General features: G+C 35.1%; 1 protein-coding gene across 7 annotated transcripts in view; it reads right to left on the reverse strand.

The window, feature by feature from the left end:
* Window positions 1-21,328, reverse strand: part of NF1 (neurofibromin 1) — a 265,097-nt gene that overhangs the window by 170,216 nt on the left and 73,553 nt on the right. For all 7 annotated transcript variants that reach the window (XM_047705866.1, XM_047705868.1, XM_047705870.1 and 4 more), the window contains exons 5-11: window positions 17,722-17,828; window positions 12,955-13,022; window positions 12,627-12,702; window positions 11,577-11,734; window positions 2,015-2,188; window positions 1,423-1,545; window positions 1,104-1,178 (exon numbers count right to left, since the gene is read on the reverse strand). In XM_047705866.1, coding sequence (XP_047561822.1) covers window positions 1,104-1,178; window positions 1,423-1,545; window positions 2,015-2,188; window positions 11,577-11,734; window positions 12,627-12,702; window positions 12,955-13,022; window positions 17,722-17,828 — 781 coding nt within the window. The remainder of the gene's footprint in view (window positions 1-1,103; window positions 1,179-1,422; window positions 1,546-2,014; window positions 2,189-11,576; window positions 11,735-12,626; window positions 12,703-12,954; window positions 13,023-17,721; window positions 17,829-21,328) is intronic.

The following is a 21,328-nucleotide window of genomic DNA, read 5'->3' on the forward strand; positions in this document are numbered from 1 at the left end:
AGGAACTTTTAACTCATCAGAGACACACTCTTAAAAATGGAATTTGATTTTCAAGAAGGCAAATATACCTAAGTAATCAATGATTAAAGCCCTTTCTAAGGCAACCCTCTCAGGTCCCATCCCTCTTTGGGAGCTTTGTACTTACTATCAGCCAATAAACTTTGCTTTACTATCACTCAATAAACCTTGCTTTACTGCCCACCAATCAATCAATCAATCAAGCCCCCTTTTTAAGGGAGAATAAGAAAAAGTTGACAATTTACATGTAAATGGATAAAAGTAGAGCTTGAGAACCTTCAAAATACTACTGTTCTTGACCAGAAGAACAGAATTTGGCAGAATTTTTAAGATTAGGAGTCTAAATATTGAAGAAAAACTTAATGTGATTTCAAGACAAAGTATTTCCAAAACTGTCTTCAGTGAGACTCTGTAATGGTCAAATAGTTAAAACTTCATGGTCCAAATCTGATAAGGTTTCATTATCATTCTACTTAATGTATTCACATCAGAGCCGAAGGTTTCACAAGTACCTTATTTTGTCTGATATGCTTCTGTATCAGGTCAATACCTCTATTTAAGCGTGCTAATATCTAATATTTCATTTGTTTAAGGAAGACTAAAAAGTATAATCAACTATGATCTCACCATTTTTAAAATATATCATACTGGCCTACACAATAAATAGTTAACTACTTTTAACTTAAATGGCAAGGTGACAAGTCAGAATATATCAAATGCTGGGAAAAAGCTAGGAGTACTAAAATAATATTTAAAGAATCTGGGATGAAAATGTTCAATTATATTCTCAGTGGCACTGTTCTCAAGTGCTTTTGATGCAAATAAAATATTTTAGGTTTAATCCTTCCAAAGGATCCTATTAACTCCACTTTTCTCAATAAAGCCCCTCAGGTCAAATTGAATATGAAAAATACAATTGTTTATCAGTTACTAGATATAATCACCTGTGAGAAATCTCCCTACATCATACATCTAAGTTCAAAACCTTTTATAAACCAAAAATGTCTTTCTTTAAAAGAAATTAAAAAAGTAAAGAAAGGAAGAAAAAAAATTTTAAGTAATTTAGCAATACCTTTTGGACTTACATTGGTGATGATTCGATGGAGTGAATTTACCAGCACATAGTGAAATGTAGAAGGGGAATTCTGAGCCAGGCAAATCTACAGGGGCAAAGGAAAAAATTGTATACTATTTCTGTGAGAAAAATATTCAACACAAATGAGGATAAAAAGAAACAGGAAAAAAAAGAGTTTTTAAAAAACAGAATAAATTCTTAAAGTCTTAAAATTAACATTAATATATAATATTGAGAAATACCAATTCATCTTTCTAGTCTTTTCACATTTATAAAGAAAGGATCAACAGCATCAGTAAACTTAACTGGATAAAAACCAATGCTCTCACCTTAAAGTGTTGGTTGTTGTGAGGGCTTATACGAAAGCAAGAAACAAGGCAGTCAATCATTAGATCCACATCTGCAGGCTGACTGCCTCTTGAGAATGGTTTACTTGGATTAAAAAGCAGGTTCTATGAAAATCCCGAAAAAAAAGCCTTTAAACAATCATGCAGTATTTTTTTTTTTTTACTAGTATTTAATATCAACAGGGCATCCACATACATGGAAATAACATTCAGTTGCCAGAAGCACAAAGCACTAACGCTGTGGTTCATCAGTGTGATAAAATTCTTACTATACCAGATACGGTTCCTTTCAGGCCCCAAATTCTACATTATTTTAAAACCAGGTCTGAATATTTATGAAAACCTTTAAGAAAACCGGTTAATTCTGTGTTTTCATCATATTCTAAGCCAATTTAGTCTGAGTTAACACAGAAACAACAAAAGCAGGTCTTATGAACTTACATTCCAAGATGATTCAGAACTTCAGCATTAGCAATGATCTTTGACAATGATTAGCATAAAAATGCTTTACTACAAGTTTATTTTTCCTTTAGTTTTCTTAAAGTTTGTAGTAAAGAAATAACAAGCATATTACCTTAAGATCAACCACCATGGACTGAACTAGTAGGAAAATGACAGAGTTATCTTCCCAATTGATGTAAGTACTTGCTTTACACAGTTTCACACAGGCAATTGCGGCACTCTCCGTCAGCTGCCTGCTTCCCCCATGCCCGGCAAGTGCTTTTCGTAGACTGTCCAGAAACAACTTCTATAGAATTCAAATATAAAAAGAAGTTTCTAGTTAATTAACGCGTAGTTTCTAAATATCAGACTTGTCTAATAAAATAGTAAATTATCAGCTTGTAAAAATTATATTCTAAAACTACATCATTGTGATTTTTACTTTTACAATTTAAGCGGTTGTCATCATTTACATGTTTCTCAAAAAAAAAAAAAAAAGATTCCGTTCTTCACTTTCTTTGCTGAATTATTAAAGGAACTTAGGACACAGTCCTTCCCAAACAAGGTAGTTGACTTCTCAACCCTGAATTCACTGATAATATTCTCTTTCTAAATATTTCTAAATATTATACTATGGTGGTTGTGGTCTATGTCAAACCACTGATCCTTTTCTAAAGCTCCAGGCTATATTCAACCTTTATCCTTCCAACAAAGGATATACCCAAGGCTGTTCTATTGCTCTAAATAAATTCTGTTCCTCAAAAAAAGTTATCCAATCTTGCGATCTCAAGCCCTCTTTGCAGCTCACTAACAAATTTCTCCCTCTGCTTTTCTCCTAAATGAAAATCTCACATCTCAACTTGTATGTATTCTTAAATATAATGTGTCAAAAGCCAAACTGATCAAACAACAGCAGAATATATATTCTTCTCCGGTACACATGAACAATATCTAGGACAGACCATATGTTAGGCTACAAAACAGGTCTTAATAAACTTAAAGAGACTGAAATCATATGAGGTATTTTCTGGGGCACCTGGGTGGCTCAGTTGGTTAAGCATCTGCTTTCAGCTCGGGTCATGATCCCAGGGTCTTGGGACTGAGCCCCACATCTGCCTCCCTGCTCAGTAGGGAGCCTGCTTCTCCCTGTCCCTCTGTAGCTCCCTGTGGTTGTGCGCGTGTGCCCTCTCTGGCAAATAAATAAAATCTTTTAAAAAAAAGAAATATTTTTCCTGATCACAATGAAACTATAAATCGACAGAAGGAAAACTGGAAAAGTTCACAGGTACTTGAAAATTAAACACCACTGTCAAAGAAAAGAAATCACAAAGAAAGTTAGAAAATATCTTGAAATAAATCAAAGTGAAAACACAACATCAAAAATGGGATACACCGGAAATAGTGCTAAGAGGAAAATTTATAGCTGGAAACACTCACGTTAAAAAGAAAGCTCTCAATTCAATAACCTAACTATATACCTTAAGGAACTAGAAAAAGGAGAGCAAACTAAATCCAAAGCTAGCAGAAGGAAGGAAGTAATAAAGATTAGATCAAAGACAGAGGACAGCAAAACGATAGGAAAAAATCAAAATCGAAAGCTGGTTCTTTGAATGGGTCAAGAAACTTGGGAGACATTTAGCTAGATTAAAAAAAAAAAAAAAAAAAAAAAAAAAACAGAAGATCCACATTACCAAAAATCAGAGCTGAAAGTGAGAACAATACTATTTTTTAAAAAATAAAAGATTATAAAATACTATGAAAAATTATATGCCCACAACTGGGTAACAGACAAAATGGGCAAATTCCTAGAAACATACAATCTACCAAAACTCACTCATTAATAGAAAATCTGAATTGACTTAGAACTAGTACAGAGATTAAATCAGTCATCAAAAACCTCCCAACAAAGGAAAGCCCAGGATAGGTGGTTTCACTGGTGAATTCTCTCACACATTTAAAGAATTATTAATACCAATCCTTCTCAAATACTTCCAAAAATGTAAAGGAGAGGGAGCAAATCCTAACGCCTCTCATGAGGTCAGCCTTACCTTACTAAAGCCAAACCAAAACAGGACAAAGGAACTGCAGACCAATATCCCTAAAAATATTGATCAAAAAACCCTCAAGAAGTACTAGCAAACCAAATTCAGCAGTATATAAAAAGGTAACACACCATGACCAAATGAGCTTTATTTGTAGAGTGCAAAAAAGGATCAACAACAATAATCAATCAGTGTAATACACCACATTAGTAGAATGAAGGTAAAAAACTCACATGATCCTTACAACTGATGCAGAAAAAACACCTGACAAAATTCAACACCCTCTCATGGTAACAGCACTGGATAAGCTAGGAATAGAAGAAAATTTCCTCAACATTATAACAGCCATATATAAAAAACCACGACTAACATCACACTCAAAACAGTGGAAGACTGAAAGCTTTTCTCCTAGTAGGAAAAAGGTAAGGATGCCTAGTTTTGCCACTTCAACATTATTAGGGGGAGCTCTAGGCAGATCATTTAGGAAAAGAAAAAGAAAATTAAAAAAATTAAAAGTCATTCAAATTAGAAGTAAAATGGCCTCTGTTCTCAGATGATACAATCTTATTTGTACACCTTAAACACACACACACACACACACACACACACACACACACCTGTTTGAGCTAGTAAATTCAGCAAAGTTCTAGGATACAAAATCAACATATAAATACCAGTTGCACTTCTAGACACTAACAATGAACCATCTAAAAAGGAAAGTAGGGAAATAATGCCACTGATAATAGCATTAAAAAGAATAGAATACTTGGGAATTAACCAAGGTGGTGAAAGCATATACAATGAAAACTGTGTTAAAGGAAATTAAAGACATAAACAAATGGAAACACATCCCATGTTCATTGACTACAAGACTTAACATTGTTAAAATGTCCATAGTACCTAAAACAATCTACAGATTCAATGCAACCCCTACCAAAACCCCAACAGCATTTTTTGTAGAAAGAGAAAAACCTGTCCAGAAATTCATATGGTATGTCAAGTAACAAGAAACAGCCAAACTTCAGAAAGAACAAAGTCAGAAAACTCATACTTCCTAATTTCAAAACTTACTATAAAGCCACAGTAATCAAAACACTGTGCTACTTGTATCAGAACAGACTATATATCAAAGAAATAGAATATGAAGTCTAGAAAGAAATCCTGACATACAGGGTCAAATTATTTTCAACAAGAGTGCTAACACCATTCAATGGGGAAAGGACAGTTTTTTGAACAAAAGGTGCTGGCAAAACTGGATATCCACATGCAAAAGAATGAAGCCACACCCTTCCCTTACCTTACATATAAAAATTAATTCAAAACAGGTCAAAGATCTAAACAGTTAAAACTATAAAACTCCTAGAAGAGAACATAAAAGAAAATCTGTACAACATTGGATTTGGCAATGATTTTTTTGAATACCAAAAAAGCACTAGCAACAACACAACAAAAAATGGATAAACTGGCCTTTGTCAAAATGAAAAAAAAGCCTTTGTGCAGCAAATGACACTATTAAGAAAGTAAAATGACAGTCCACAGAATGGGGGAGAACATTTGCAAATCATGTACCTGGTAAGGGATTACCATCCGTGACATGTAAAGAACTCCTACAACTCAACAACAACAAAAATAGCCCAATTAAAAAATGGGCAAAGAACTTTAATAGACACTTCTCCAAAGAAGATACACAAATGGCCAATAAGCTTATGAAAGATGATCAACACTGCTAGTCATGAGAAAGACGCAAATCCGGGCATCTGGATGGATCAGTCAGAAGAGCATGCAACTCTTAATCTCAGTGTCCTGAGTTCAAGCTCCATGTTGAGTGTAGGGATTACTTAAATATGTAAATTAAAGGAAAAAAAAAAAAAACTTAAAAAAAAAAAGACTGAAACCAAAATAAAATGCCAGTGAACATAAGAGATTTCTAGGAGAATAGTGTGGAGATAATAGGAGATAAACAAAACATGGCATATACATACAATGGAATATTTATTCAGCCAGAATCCATTTTGTTTCATGATCGGAATTTCATTTCTTATTGTGGCTGAATAAATATCATGCAACAAAATGGATCAATCTTGAAAACATTATGTTAAATGTCACAAGTCAGACATATAAGGATAAATATTGTATGATTCCACCGATATGAGGTACCCAGAATAGGCAACTGAGAGAGACCAAGAATAGAACAGAAGCTACCAGGGGCTAGGAATAGGGTTAACGAAGAGTTATGTTTAAGATACAGAATTTAAGAGAATTTTTAAAAGTTCACTAACAGATAATGGTGATGGTTGCAAAATACTGTGAATGTACTTGATGCCACTGAAATGCACACTTTAAAAAGTTAAAAAAAAAACCTTAAAACAAATTTTACCACAATATAAATAAGTAAATAAATTTTTAAAAGCTAATCTCAAATTTATTTTGACCAAGCTCCTACTTTGGAATTTCCTTTTATCAGCCAAAAACACTGCTTTGCATATCTCACCTTTAACCCTAAATTTTGGACTTTTCTTCATTGCCTAAAAAATAAAGTTTCAACCCCAATTGGCTCACAATATTTTCCAGATTGCTCACATATGCCTCTTCATCTTCATTTCTTAACATCACCTGCATGAATCTTCTGCCCTCTAACTAACTAACTTTTCTGAACATCCATTTTCTTGATCTCCCTGGCTTAAACAATTCTGTCTCTCTAAGTTCTATTCTTACTTCAAGTTCAGCTAAGGTTCCACATCTCTTCTCGCAGCACATATAGCCTGCACTATTCTCCTAGTGGACTGGTACTCCTGATATACAGCTTTGCATCCATAAAGAAATAACTGGGAATTCTAGGGAGACAGCAGTCTAAGCCATCCCTGACTCCTCCTCTCTCTCCTAACTCCTTCATTTCTTGGTTCCTGGGGGACATAGATGTATTTCTCAGGTTCTCTTACAGTTAGATGTGGTCATGTGACTGAGTTCTACCCAGTGGAATGTGAATGAAAGTGTGCCATTTCCAGGCCTGGCCCATAAAAATCTTCAGCATGAGTTCCCATGTTTTCCCTTCTGGCCAGCAGAATAGAATCAACTTCCATGGAAGCTATGTTTTAAAAATGGCAGAGTCTTTGGGATGCCTGGGTGGCTCAGTCGGTTAAGTGTCTGCCTTCGACTCAGGTCATAATACCGGGGTCCTAGGATCAAGTCCCCATCAGGCTCCTTGCTTGGCAGGGAGTCTGCTTCTCCCTCTGCCTGCCACTCCCCCTGCTTGTGTGCACACTCTCTCTCACAAGTAAATAAGTAAAATCTTTTTTTTTTTAATATTTTATTTATTTATTTGACAGACAGAGATCACAAATAGGCAGAGAGGCAGGCAGAGAGAGAGGAGGAAGCAGGCTCCCTGTTGAGCAGAGAGCCCGATGCAGGGCTCGATCCCAGAACCCTGGGATCATGACCTGAGCCGAAGGCAGCGGCATTAACCCACTGAGCCACCCAGGCGCCCCAAATAAGTAAAATCTTTAAAAATAAAAAAATAAAAATAAAAATGGCAGAGTCTTTGCTGTCCAAGATTCTAAGAAATCACAAAGAGGAGGGCTATCCTGTAGAGCTATTCAGATCAGCAGCTCATTACTGTTTCATAAGTATAATAAAGATCAATTGTGTTGGATCATTATACTACCTTCCCTAATAAAATAAAAACACAATAATAACAAAAACTATAAAGTGAAAAAGAGAAACACTTTCATATATAGTTCGCAGGGTACAATATGTAAATGAGAGCCCGATCTGATCATTTACGGTTCTATTTGTTGTTTTTCTTTGCTTGCTTTATAATAAAGAGCTAAGTGTGATCACCCATGCCTTAGGAGGAGGTCTGCCACACTGCCAGAGTCTATTGGCTATTTAAGGGTTCAGGGAGCTCAGACAGCTAAACCAGCATATTCATGCAGGGCTCTCAAGCCCCTACAAGCATTCTCAAGAGCTACAGAGTAGTTCTAAGTGCAGTTTTAAACATTTACATTAAATTCTGTACCCTAAAGAAATGATACACATTCTTCTCCAATGAGAAAAAAACACTTTTTTAAGCAAATATGTACCACCATTTTGTTAACCACAATTAAATCTTTAAAAATGACCAAAAAATGTAACAATTTGGAAACTATAAAGCATTCTTCTAAATCAAATATGGTATCATCAAGTAAGAGACTAATAGACAAAAAGTGCCCGAAGTTAATAAAGAGACTGGCCAAAAAAAAAAAAGAAAAAAAGGAAAGTAACTAAAGGAAATGAACAGACATGCAAAAGAAAACATGCAAATTACCACAAAACAGAAATGATCCTGAACCTCACTAATCACAAGCAGTAAAATGAGTTACTCTTTTTCATCTCATTGAAGACTGAAAAGCATGCAGTCCTGATGAGGCTGAAGAAAAATAGGAATTCTGATTCATATTAGTGACATGTGACGAATATTGGGGAATGTAAATCTAAGAAAAACTATTAAAAATTTTAAAAATACATGGGTGTTTGGGTGGCTCATTCAGTTGGGAATCCAACTCTTGGTTTCAGCTTAGGTCATCATCTCAGGATCATGAGATCAAGCTCAGCACCAGGCTCTGCACTCAGTGGGGAATCTGCTGGGGATTCTGTCTCTGCCCCTGCTCCTGTTCACACACATGTGTTCACACTCTTCTCTCTTTCCCTCTCTCTCTAAAATAAATAAATAAAATCATTAAAAAAATTTTTTTTTTTAATACAGGGGTGCCTGGGTAGCTCAGATGGTTAACATCTGCCTTTGGCTCAGGTCATGATCCTGGGATCCTGGGATCCTGGGATCAAGCCCCATATGAGCTCCTGGCTCCGTGAGGGGCCTGCTTCTCCCTCTCCTTCCTCTCCCTCTGCTCATTCTCTCTCTCTCTCTGTATCTCTCTCGAATAAATAAAATCTTTTAAAAATTTTTCTTTTTAAAAATACAAATGCCCCGACACAGAATCCTAGTTTTGGAATTCTAGTCTATAGAATTAAAAGCATCAATTAACAAAAATATATGAACAAAGATATTTACTTAAGGATTAAATGTAATATCAAAAAACTGTAAAAAAAATTTAAGTATTCATCCATTCACAGTGAAATGGTTGAGTAAATGAGGCTCATTAGTGTAACAAAATATTACCTAACACTTACAGGAATGTGTTAGATCTCTATCTACTATTCTGAGGAAAGCTAAGATACACTCTTAGGTAAATAAAGCAAGATGCAGAGTAATGTGTATACAATGACTTCATCTCAGGGTGCCTGGCTGGCTCAGTCAATGGAGCATATATGGCTCTTGGTCTCAGGGTCATAAGTTCAAGCCCCAGACTAGGTGTAAAGAGTACTTAAAAATATATATATGACCTCATTCTAAAATATAACCATCTCCACCCTATGTATGTATATATATTTTCATTTGAATGTTTGTATAAGCAATTAAATACGAAAGGAAGGATACATACCAAACAACCATTAATACTGGTTGGCTCACAAGTAATGTGACTAGGAAAAAGTGAGAATACAAAAGAAAACAAATACTTCTTTTAATCCAGAAAGATTTTTAAATCTAAATTTTTTAACCTGGAAAAGTACTAAAAAATACATTTAAGAAAGTGTATTTCAAAAATCGTGGGATGTTCCAGATACAAAGGTTACATGTTATTCCATTTATATGAAATATCCAGAATAGGCAAATCCACAGAGACAGAAAACAGACTGGGAGTTGCCAGAGCCTAGGGTGAGATAGGAGTAAGGAGTGACTGCTAACAGGTATGAGGTTTCTTTCAGGGATGACAAAAATGTTCTTAAATTAGATAGTGGTGATGGTTGCACAATTTTCTGAATATACTAAAAAACCCTGAATTGTACACTTTAAATAGAAGAGTTAATTTTATGGTAGTATGTGAATTTTGGTCAATAAAATGAATAAATAGAATCTTGGGTAGGAATAGTATGACCAAGAACACTAGGAGATAAAAAGAAAAAGAGTTGACCACTACAAATTTTAAATATCTAAATAGCAAAAACCAAAATAGGAAAAAAAAAAAAAAAAAACCATAAACAAAGTTTAAAAAGAGAAACTAAGTAAAAAGTGTACACACAACACACATCCTACAGATCAACAAAGAACAAACAATTCGAGCGCCTGGGTGGCTCAGTCGGTTAGTCTATGGCTTCAGCTCAGGTCATGATCCCAAGTCCTGGGATGGAGCCCCGCATCAGGCTCCCTGCTCAATGACGAGTCTCCTTCTCCCTCTCCCTCTGCCCCCTTCCCTACTTGTGCTTGTGTTCTCTCTTAAATAAAATCTTTTTTTTTTTTAAAGATTTTATTTATTTATTTGACAGAGAGAAATCACAAGTAGGCAGAGAGGCAAGCAGAGAGAGAGGAGGAAGCAGGCTCCCCGCCGAGCGGAAAGCCCGATGTGGGGCTCGAACCCAGGACCTGGGATCATGACCTGAGCCGAAGGCAGCGGCTTAACCCACTGAGCCACCCAGGCGCCCCTTAAATTAATAAAATCTTAAAAAAAAAAAAAAAATTCAATGGACAATGAGAAATCCATAGGAGATGTACAAATAGTCAAACATTTGGAAAGATTTAGCTGTGATTATTCAAATATAAGTTCACTTAAGAGTAGTACTGAATTTATAATAGCTTTTTGCCTATGCTTATTTTCCCAATAAACCAAAACCCTCCCCAAAATTACTCTTTTGACAGGCTCTAAAGCAATCTAACATGAACAACGGTGTCCTCATAATGGAAAAGAGCGGCTACAGACCTGAGTGGAGTACCACAGCATCACAGACTCGAAAGGATTACCTAAGGTTACTTACTTAGCCATCTATTGCATAAATTCCTTATCCAGTATTTTTACAAAGTACTGAATCATTCCACTGATTCTGAACATCTCCATCCATAGGCAAGTCATGGAGGAGCCCATTTCATGTTCACTCCACTACGAGTATTTCTCCCAAAGTGGCATGTATACATAGACAGATAGATAGATAAATACATAGATAAATAATAAAGTATTGCCAAAACAACCTTCATACAGAAATTCAAATAAAACAGTAAGATTAACACCTTAACCTGCTCTATTTAAAAAAAAAAAAAAAAATTTAAGAGTCCCTTAGAATTAGCAGTGGTCATAGTACCAATTTCTCTACACAGCATATATGGTATCCTACCTTCCTAATAAGATGCTATGAAAACTGTTCTAAAATACCTAAAATGAGTTACTAGTCAATTTCATTAGCACCAAGCAGATACACCCCTAAGTACATGCAAATAACACAAGTGATGGATTCTAACAGGACAACCCTTGCTGTGATTGTTGGAGAAACCATGTTGAACACTGACAGGAATATCACTTAATCTTCTCTGGTAAAAGAATGAAACTAAAGAATTGTTTTTAAATCTTTAATTAATGAGAGTATCACTTATTTTCCCTTCAAAAGAATTTTTGTATGAGTATGTCTCTGTCAAGGCCAGCAAACAAAAAGACCTAAAATGATCATAATTAGAAATGGTCTCCTGAAATACTATGTTTACAGAATACTAAGCCTAAAGTAATACACACTTTGATTTAAAATGAACCAGATGACATCTGGACATAATGGAAATAATTCTGCCCCCCTCACCTTATTCATGTTGTTTTCATCAACCACATCCTTGGATATATCCTGGATTATTTCTGGACACAAGATAAGGAGAATGATTTGTAGTGGCCAAACTGCTGCTTTACGTTTGGTGCTTTCAGCAAAACCATCCACCAAGTCGAACAGTTTTTCTGCACACTCTGTGTGAAAAATACAATTAAATGATATTACTAAGTGAGAAAAATATCTCTGGGATTAAAATAAAAGCCAGCACTATCCAAAATCCCAAAGGTCACATTTTTAAAAGATAAACTTGGAAGTTCATTTAAACAATGAAATTTCAGGTAAGCAGACAAGCAATATTATATTGTCTGTGTATTAAAAGAGCTATTTTGGGGCACCTGGGTGGCTCAGGACATGATCTCATGGGTCGTGTAATAGAGGCCCACATAGGGCTTATGCTCAGCTGGATTCTGCTTGGATATTCTCTCCCTATGCCCCTTCCCCTGCACTCTCTCTCTCGCTCTAATTCTTTCTCAAATAATCTTTCAAAAATAAATTTAAAAAATAGAAGAGCTATCTTGATCCATCCTAGAAAAGGTCACATTTCAGAACAGACAAACTTGTCGTGAGTCTCAATGTGCAGGTGCAGGCCTTAATGCAAAGTGTCACGTACACAAGAAGCAAACTGGACAGCTTCCCAAAGGGAATCATACTCTCCAGAAGTCTGTATTCTCTGCATCACAGCTATGTCTCAAAATTCCAGGTAAGGATACTACTACTTGATACACATCTCCCTAAATACAAAATGAAGCCTCACAGCACAAAAGGCTACTTCTCTACAAAGAAGAGCCATCAAATACCCAATCCACAACTCTAACTATAAAGATTAGAGCTTCATTCCAAACTTCTTTCACTGTTTGCTCAAAGGAAAGGATTGAGGGAAATTTTGAAATATAAGAGAAAAAAATATTTCCTATTTGATACCAGCTGACAAGATGTAAAAGCACCATAATAACATAAATAATCTGGAAAGTGATAGATTTTTACCTCATAAGGAAGAGTTTAAAAGAAGAATAAACGTATTCTTACCAGCCATATCAGTCTGTGGAATCTGGTATAGCTTTGTAAATTCATCTGGATAATTTTCTACCCAGTTCCAAAAGGCCTATAAATAACAAAACATATATTTTTACATGAAAGCAGGGGTATTTTTGTAATATAGTAAATAAAATGTCACACAACCCCAATTATATTACAAACTTCTAATTTCCTTCATAAGAATACTGCGATGCATTCCTCCTAAATGTTAATGTGAAATTATCACTCAAATCATGACTTTTAATTCAAAATAGTAAAGACAGCAACATTTACAAGCAAAATGTAACAAAATTTTAATAGCTAAGAGGTTATAACTTACTTTTTCCAGGCTATTTATAACTGCTAACTGTGCAACCTTCTTTAGGGCTTTAAATTTAAATGCGGTTTCTAGAAAAAAAAAATTTTTTTTAATTAACTCTAAAATTAGTTAACACAAATTCAGAGCTACTTGTAAAAACAAACAAACAAACAAACAAACAAAACTTTCCTTTTACATACAAACTTTTGTTCCAGTATTATTTGTAAGCAACGTGAAGGTAAAAACTCACTATGTCCACTAAAGACAAATTCAGTGAAAAGCAAACATGCCTTGAATTTTAAAAGTTCTTGTTTTTTTCTTTTGTTTCTAATAATAACTGATTTTTAAAATATAAAACACATGGTCACTATAGAAAAATTTTTAAGAAAAAGTACACAACTAAGGGAAAACATCATCCATGATTCTACCATTCTTTAATGAACTTCATTCCATTCCTTCTCGTATGCAAGTTTAAGATATTTACCACAACTGAGATCATAAAGGCTAAATCAAACCTGTTCTCTTCATTTTACACAGTAACCCAAATTTTTTCCATACCATTAAAAATTCCTCATCCATATAGGATGACTCTAAATAGGACAGTAAATATAGCTTCACAGTTAAAACAAATCAGCTACTTTCAATCTCATGTATTTTTTTCAAAATCATAGTATTTTCAGGTATTACAAATGAGCAAATAGTGTTTCTGAGGTTAGAGATCTAACAAACTACTGACCTGTGTTTCAAAGCCACAGTCTGTTCAAGTATGCTCTGGTGTCTTTCAGAATATTTAAGTCAATGTACTAAGTCACTGGTTATTTAAACACTTTGCAATTGTACATTTAAGAGATTTCTAATATATTATTATAAATGACATTAATAAACACTTTTATATCCAAATATTTTCCATATTACTGCTCATTTCTTTAAGATAAGATCTGAAGTAGAATTATCTGGTCAAAGAGATGAATATTTTTTAAGGTTCTTGATAAATATTGCCAAGCCAATTTTCAGAAGGGTTGGACCAAATGCTACTCACACCAAGCAGCATATGAAGGTAGCCTTATCAACATTCTTATCATCATTAAACATGCTTTTGTTTTTATTTTGCTAATTTGATTGTTCAAAATAGTGGACTGCACTTTAAAAACAAGACTAAACATGTTTCCATAAGAATATATTAGATATTTTCATTTCCTCTCCTGTCAATGTGTTGTCCCCATCTACGAAAAGATTTATACCTGGAAAAAATGATCCTTCTATAAACTATTTTAATGGTAACAGCCCCTTGGCAGAAAACTCAGCCCACAGACTTTGCTTGTTTTAACTGATGTATAACTGACATACATTATATAAGTTTCAGGTATTCAACATAATGATTCTGTATTTGAATACATTGTGAAATAATCACAGTAAGTTTAGTTAACATCAGTCACCATATGTAGTTACAAATTTTCTTGTGATGAGAACTTTTAAGATCTACTCCCTTAGCAACTTTCAAACATGCAATCCAGTACTACTAACTACAGCTGCCATGCTACACATTACATCCCCGTGACTTTTTACAACCGGAAGTCTGTACCTTTTGACTCCCTTCACTCATTTCGCTCACTCTCCCATCCCTAGCCCCACATCTGGCAAACACCACTTTGTTCTCCATATCTATGAGCCTGGTTGTTTTCTTTTTTAAAAACAAGATTCCACATGTAAGTGAGACATATAGTATTTGTCTTTCTCTGACATATTTCACTTAGCATAATTCCCTCAAGGTCCATCATGTTGTCACAAATGATAAGATTTCCTTCCTTTTTATGGCTGAATAACAGTCCATTTTAATAGAGAATGCATACATTCCCTTTTGTCTATTTTATATATAAGATACAAAAATATTTCTTAAACATATGTATAAACATACATGTATATTTTAAATACATATATATATTTTACATCTTCTTTATCCATTCACCTGTCAATGGATACTGAAGTTGTTTCCATACCTTGGCTATTGTAAAATAATGCTGAAATGAACACCAGGTATACAGATCTTCTCAAGTTAATGTTTTCATTTTCTTTGGATAAGCACCAAGAAGTGGAACTGCCGGATCATAGAGTAGTTCTACCTTTAATTTTTTGAGGAACCTCCATACTATTTTGCTTGGCAGCTGTGCCAACTGACATCGCCACCAACAGTGCATACTTTCACCAACACTTACTATTTCTTGTTGTTTGGGTAAAAGACATTCTAAGAAATGTGAGGAGATACCTCATTGTGGTTCTGATTTGCACTTTCCTGATGATAAGTAATACTGAACATCTTTAATGTGCCTGCTGGCCACCTGTATGTCTTCTTTGGAAAAAATACCTATTCAGGTCCTCTGCCCATTTTTTAAATCGCAATGTGAGGTTTTTCTGCTATTGAGCTGAATGAGTTCTTCACATATTTTGTATATTAACCTCTAATCAGATTTATGACTTGCAAATATTTTCTCCCATTCAGTAAGCTGCCTTCTCATTTTGTTGAAAATTCCTCTGCAGCTTTTAATCTGGTATAGTCTCACTTATTTTTATTTTTGTTGCCTCCTATAGACTTTTAATGGAGGGATCTAGATACTTACCTTTCTAAGATAGAGATGAGTCTTTGAGTAATAAAACTGACTAAACAATTTAAATGTCATTTTTGCTGGACTTGGAAATGAGTAATTTGCTAAGTCAGTTTTAAAATATATTTTCCAACTTCCTTTGCTCTTGCTCTCCTTTGATTTCCAAATAATGGCATTATACTTTAAAGCACTCTTGAGCCTTTTTGCCTTCCTACATTTATTAACTTTACCTTTGTGACACCTACTTCTTAAATTTTCTACACAGAGAAAAATTCTAAATTTTATCATCCTTTAATTTAATGATAGATCCTAAGATCTTAAAATTTCAACTGTGAACTGAGTTGTGGTTTATTACAGTTTAAAACAATTGAGGTCCACTTAACATAACAGCTAAAATAATCCACTTTATTTCTTTATTAAAGTTACTGAAAATGATTTGTTGTTTGGTCTTATAATGGTAATGACCTAAAATCAGTAACAGAGATAGAACACAGCCTTATAGTACTAATCTACTTAGATATAGCCTTTTTTTTTTTTTAAGATTTTATTTATTTACTTCAGAGAGAGAGAGAGGAGAGAGAGAGCACACAAGCATGAGTGGGGTGGGGGATGGGGGAGCAGAAGGAGAAGCAGACTCCCCGCTGAGCAGGGAGCCCAACATGCGGACTCAATCCCAGGACCCTGAGATCATGACCCCAGCTGAAGGCAGATGCTTAACTGACAGAGCCACCCAGGCACCCCTAGATACAGCCTTTTTACATCTCTGGTGAAAGAGTTACAAGGTTTAAGCAAATATTAACAAAACAATAAACACGGTATTTTGACAATTACATTGTAGAACTGCTGAGGTTTTCAAAGTTAATATAACAATCTTCTAGGTCAGACACTAAAAACATTTTTCATAATTCCTTAATCAATACACAAAGTAAAATTAAAAAGTGTGAATCATATACTATAAGGTTTCACATTTAAGTTAGCCAGGATCTAGTATTACACAAAACTAAGAAACAATTTCAGTGAAATGAATTTAGTTATTTATACTCAGTTTATTAATAATGTCTGCTGACATTTGATTTATATTAACACTTCCATGCTTACCACAAAAATTCTCTCAATTCCTTGTGACTGTTTAATCAACATAATCATGCAAAGCATTTTCCAAAGCTTTAAAATCACATATTAAGGGGCACCTGGGTGGCACAGTCGGTTAGGTGTACCATTCTTAGTTTTGGCTGGGGCCATGAACTCGGATCATGGGAGCAAGCCCATGTCAGTCTCCATGCTAACTGCAGAGTCTGCTTGGGTTTCTCTCTCCCTCTAGCTTTGCCCCTCCCCCACTTTCTCGATCTCTGAAATAATCTTTAAAAACTTTTTTTTTAAATAAATAAAATCGGGCACCTGGGTAGCTCAGTGGGTTAAGCCGCTGCCTTCAGCTCAGGTCATGATCTCAGGGTCCTGGGATCAAGTCCCGCATCGGGCTCTCTGCTCAGCAGGGAGCCTGCTTCCCTTCCTCTCTCTCTGCCTGCCTCTCTGCCTACTTGTGATCTCTCTCTGTCAAATAAATAAATAAAATCTTTAAAAATAAATAAATAAATAAATAAAATCACATATTAAGCATTGTAATGTCACCAGATGGGATTACAACTGAAACATTCTACAAGGAAGCCAAAAGCACTGAAAAGGTAATAGACTATGTAATTCTGCAAAGTTAGTCAGAATGCTCACAGACCTGAAAACACAAATATCAGAGATGCCCATCTCAATTCCTCCTCTTGGCATAAAATCTCAAACTTCTGGTTCCATTCTGCAATGGAATTTTGATATCCTGCTAAACTATCTGCTTTTAGCACTATAACAGTTAAACAGATAACTTCTATAACCTATAGCTATCCTTAAGAAATGAAATTCTAGAAAAATTAAGTAACAGCACCTGTATATTCTTTGTTAAAGCAAAACTTGTAGTTGAACAAAACTTTCTATTGCCAAGATTTAAGATACTCATTTTTTTGTTTTCAAGGCTCAAAAGTTATTGAATCATTAAGCATTATTATCCATTTTACAAGGGCATTTGCATTATAAAATCCACTTTGATGTTCTACTTCAACACAATCAGGACAATTCATACATTCAAACACCGGTTTTTCACTCACCTTGATTAGTTTCAAATATATCTTACATTTAAACTTACCCTTTAGGAGTCGTTTTAATTTTGCACAATCCACATTGATGTACTGTAACAACTCTATATCATGCACATCAACGTTGTCTTCTGAACAAACAGTCAATTCCTGTAATCTGAAAAGTAAAAGCCAAAAATAATTCACTATCTTAAGGAAAGTTCAAAATTCTGAGCTGAACAGATTCTTCTCACCCAAATGATGAGTTTATAAGAAAAAATATACATAAAAAATAAGACAGCAAATATTTCTTATAAAATTTAAAGGTACATAACTAATTCAGGGGATATAATAAAACTGAAACCAAAACAATCCAGTAGACTTCACTGTGTATACATAAATCATGTTGTACACATCAAATTTATACAATCTTTATCTAACAAAAAAATCATAGCATGCAGAGAACTATTTGAAATACTAGTCTCTGTGCTATGTGTATTTTTGAAATTTTTCTGTATGAAAATAAACTTAATTTCTGATTACATCAACTAGACTTAAAAAACATAAACAGTATTTTATCTACATTTATAGGATACATTTATTTTGTATTAAAAAATGAGCATTTATTCCTTATAGTTTCACAATCTGTACATGTATTTATGTGATTTGATTAATGTCCCTCCCTCACAAAACTTACTTTAGTAAAGTCAAGAATCTTTCCAAACCCCCAATTTCCCTTATATTAAATGTGAAGCTACCACAGATGTAGAAAAATTTAACACTTAACAAAAATAGATTTCTTTAAATTTATAAAAAAAATTCACTTAAGTCTGAATAAAATTTTTCACTAACAGAAGAAGCTTTTCTTTTATTTGCTTTATTTGTTTATAGTCAATTCAATTAATTAACATATAACATATTATTGGTTTCAGAGGTAGAGGTCAGTGATTCATCAGTCTTATATAATACCCAGTGCTCATTATACCACATGCCCTTCTTAATGTCCATCACCCAGCTACACCATTCCCCAACTTCCCTTGGTTCCAGAAACCCTCTGTTTGTTTCCTATAGTTAAGAGTCTCTAATGGGGGGTGCCTGGGTGGTTCAGTCTGTTAAGTGTCTGCCTTCGGCTCAGGTCATCATCCCAGGGTCCTGGGACTGAGTCCTACACTGGGCTCCTTGTCAGCATGGAACCTGCTTCTCCCTCTGCCTGCTGCTCCCCCAGCTTGTGTGCACACACACTCTCTCTCTCTCTCTCTGACAAATAAACAAATAAAATCTTTAAAAAAAGAAAAGTTTCTTATGGTTTCTCTCCCTCTCTGGTTTCATTTTGTTTTGTTTTTTCCTCTCTTCCCCCATGATCCTCTCTTTTGTTTCTTAAATTTCACATATCAGGGAGATCATATGATAACCTTCTTTCTCTGATTGACTTATTTTGCTTAGCATAACACCCCCTGGTTCCAGTCACATTACTGCAAATGACAAGATTTCTTTTTTTTTATGGCTACCTAGTATTCCATTGTATATATACACCACATCTTCTTTATCCATTCATCGTTGATGGACATCTGGGCTCTTTCCATAGTCTGCTTACTGTGGACATTGCTGCTATAAACATTGGGGTGCAAGTGCCCCTTCAGATCCTTACGTTTTATCTGTGGGGTAAATACCCAGTAGTGCAATTGCTGTGTGGTAGGGTAGCTCTACTTTCAACTTTTTGAGGAACCTCCATGCTGTTTGCCAGAGTGGCTGCACCAGCGTGCATTCCCACCAATAGTGGGATCCACATCCTCACCAGCATCTGTCATTTCCTGACTGGTTAATTTTAGCCATTCTGACTGGTATGAGATGGTATCTCATTGAGGTTTTGATTCGTATTTCCCTGATGCCAAGTGATGTTGAACACGTTTTCATGTGTCTGTTGGCAATCTGTATGTCTTCTTTAGAGAAATGTCTGTTCATGTCTTCTGCCCATTTCTTGAATGGATTATTTGTTCTTTAGGTGTTCAGTTTGATATGTTTTTCATAGATTTTGGATACTAGCCCTTTATCTAATACGTCATTTACAAATATCTTCTCCAAGATTCTGTCTGTTGTCTTTTGGTTTTGTCGTTTCCTTTGCTGTGAGAAGTCAGTTTTTCAAAAGTTGACACTGTTAATCTACTGAACTCTGCTTCCTAATGAGACATACTCATTATTTTAAGATATCAAAAATGTAAGAAGATGAATGGAATTACTAATGTTCATAAATGCAGAGAGAGACAGATATGGTGAAAAAATACAAATACTACGAAATCTTACTCATAGTATTAACTCAAATTGTAGCCATTTTAATGCAGTCTAAAACTGACATTAATCATCATACTAAACATTCAGTTGCTAGAAGTGATATCAATCCGATTTCTTCCTTCTCAAATTCCTTTTTCACTAACTTTAGCCTGCAGATGTGTAGCTAACATTAAAATTATTCTAAGCACTTACACTAAAGCTCTTCATATCATCAGGGTGAGAAAAGCTTAGCAGTTCATACTGGGAATGACAAGGTCCTCAATACTGACTTATATGCTAAAAATTCCACAGCTGCTGCAAAGAGCCTAGAAAATATGGAATATGATTCCTTAGGAAACACAACTTAATAAATCAGCAACACCAACTTCTGAAAAGCTGACTCTTCCAGTTATTTGTGAAAAATGGAAGAAACGTTTAATTCTTTTTACAGCCCGGTATTTCCATAGGGAAGGGGTATTCTGTGAGGCTTAAACATTTCTGAAGGACGGAAATCAAAGCACAGTTGGGAGTAAACGAAATAGAAAACTTACTAAAACATCTAGGAAGACCAGGTAAACTGAAAACAAAAAGATATTTAAAAACATATAGAAATAAAATAAATAAAAGTGCCCGAGTGGCTCAGTTGGTTAAGCAGCCAACTCTTGATTTCAGCTTAGGTCATGATCTCGGGGTTGTGAGCTTGAGCCCCACATGGGAAATCTGCTTGAGATTCTTTCTCTCCATCTGCCCCTCCCCACCTTTCTCACTCTCCCTCTCTTAAAAAAAGGGAAAAAGAAGAGAAAAGAAAGAAACTAAGACAAACACCCCCCCCATCCACCCAGGTGCAGAAATGAAGAGGAACCTAAAAACCAGAGAAGGTTTTGAAGACATGGTCTGACCGTGCAACAAAGGAAGCACAGGAGCCAGGTTTTTATCTCTCTTTAACCTAGGGGTTTGTGGCTATCATCTACATGAGACTGGATACAAAGCTTTCTACCCTATAATGCAGAGAGTAGAACTGGGGCCCTGCAAAAAACATGACTAGCAAGAACTATGCAATTCCTTAAATGAGAGTTGCAGAGAGAGAGATGGAACGAAGGGAGAGTGGAAGGAGATAAAAAAAATCTACCAACGTTAAGATGTCTGTGCTCTGGCTGTTTTGAGTAGGAGAAAAAGTCACCCAGAGCTGTTACACCGTAAGGGTCTGAGGCCCACATTTATACTACCCATACAATCTGGGAATGAGAAATTAATTAAAAAAAAAAAAAAAAAAAGGAAACAAAAGGGGAAAAAAAAAGTCCAGAGCTGGGCACTTAGCAAAAGCAAAAACCATCACTAGGACACTCCCACATCCACAAGAGATCCCAAAGAAGATACAGACGTGCACTAAAGATGAATTTGCAATCAAAG

Source organism: Lutra lutra, chromosome 16, assembly GCF_902655055.1.
Source record: "Lutra lutra chromosome 16, mLutLut1.2, whole genome shotgun sequence".
Lineage (NCBI taxonomy): Eukaryota > Metazoa > Chordata > Mammalia > Carnivora > Mustelidae > Lutra > Lutra lutra.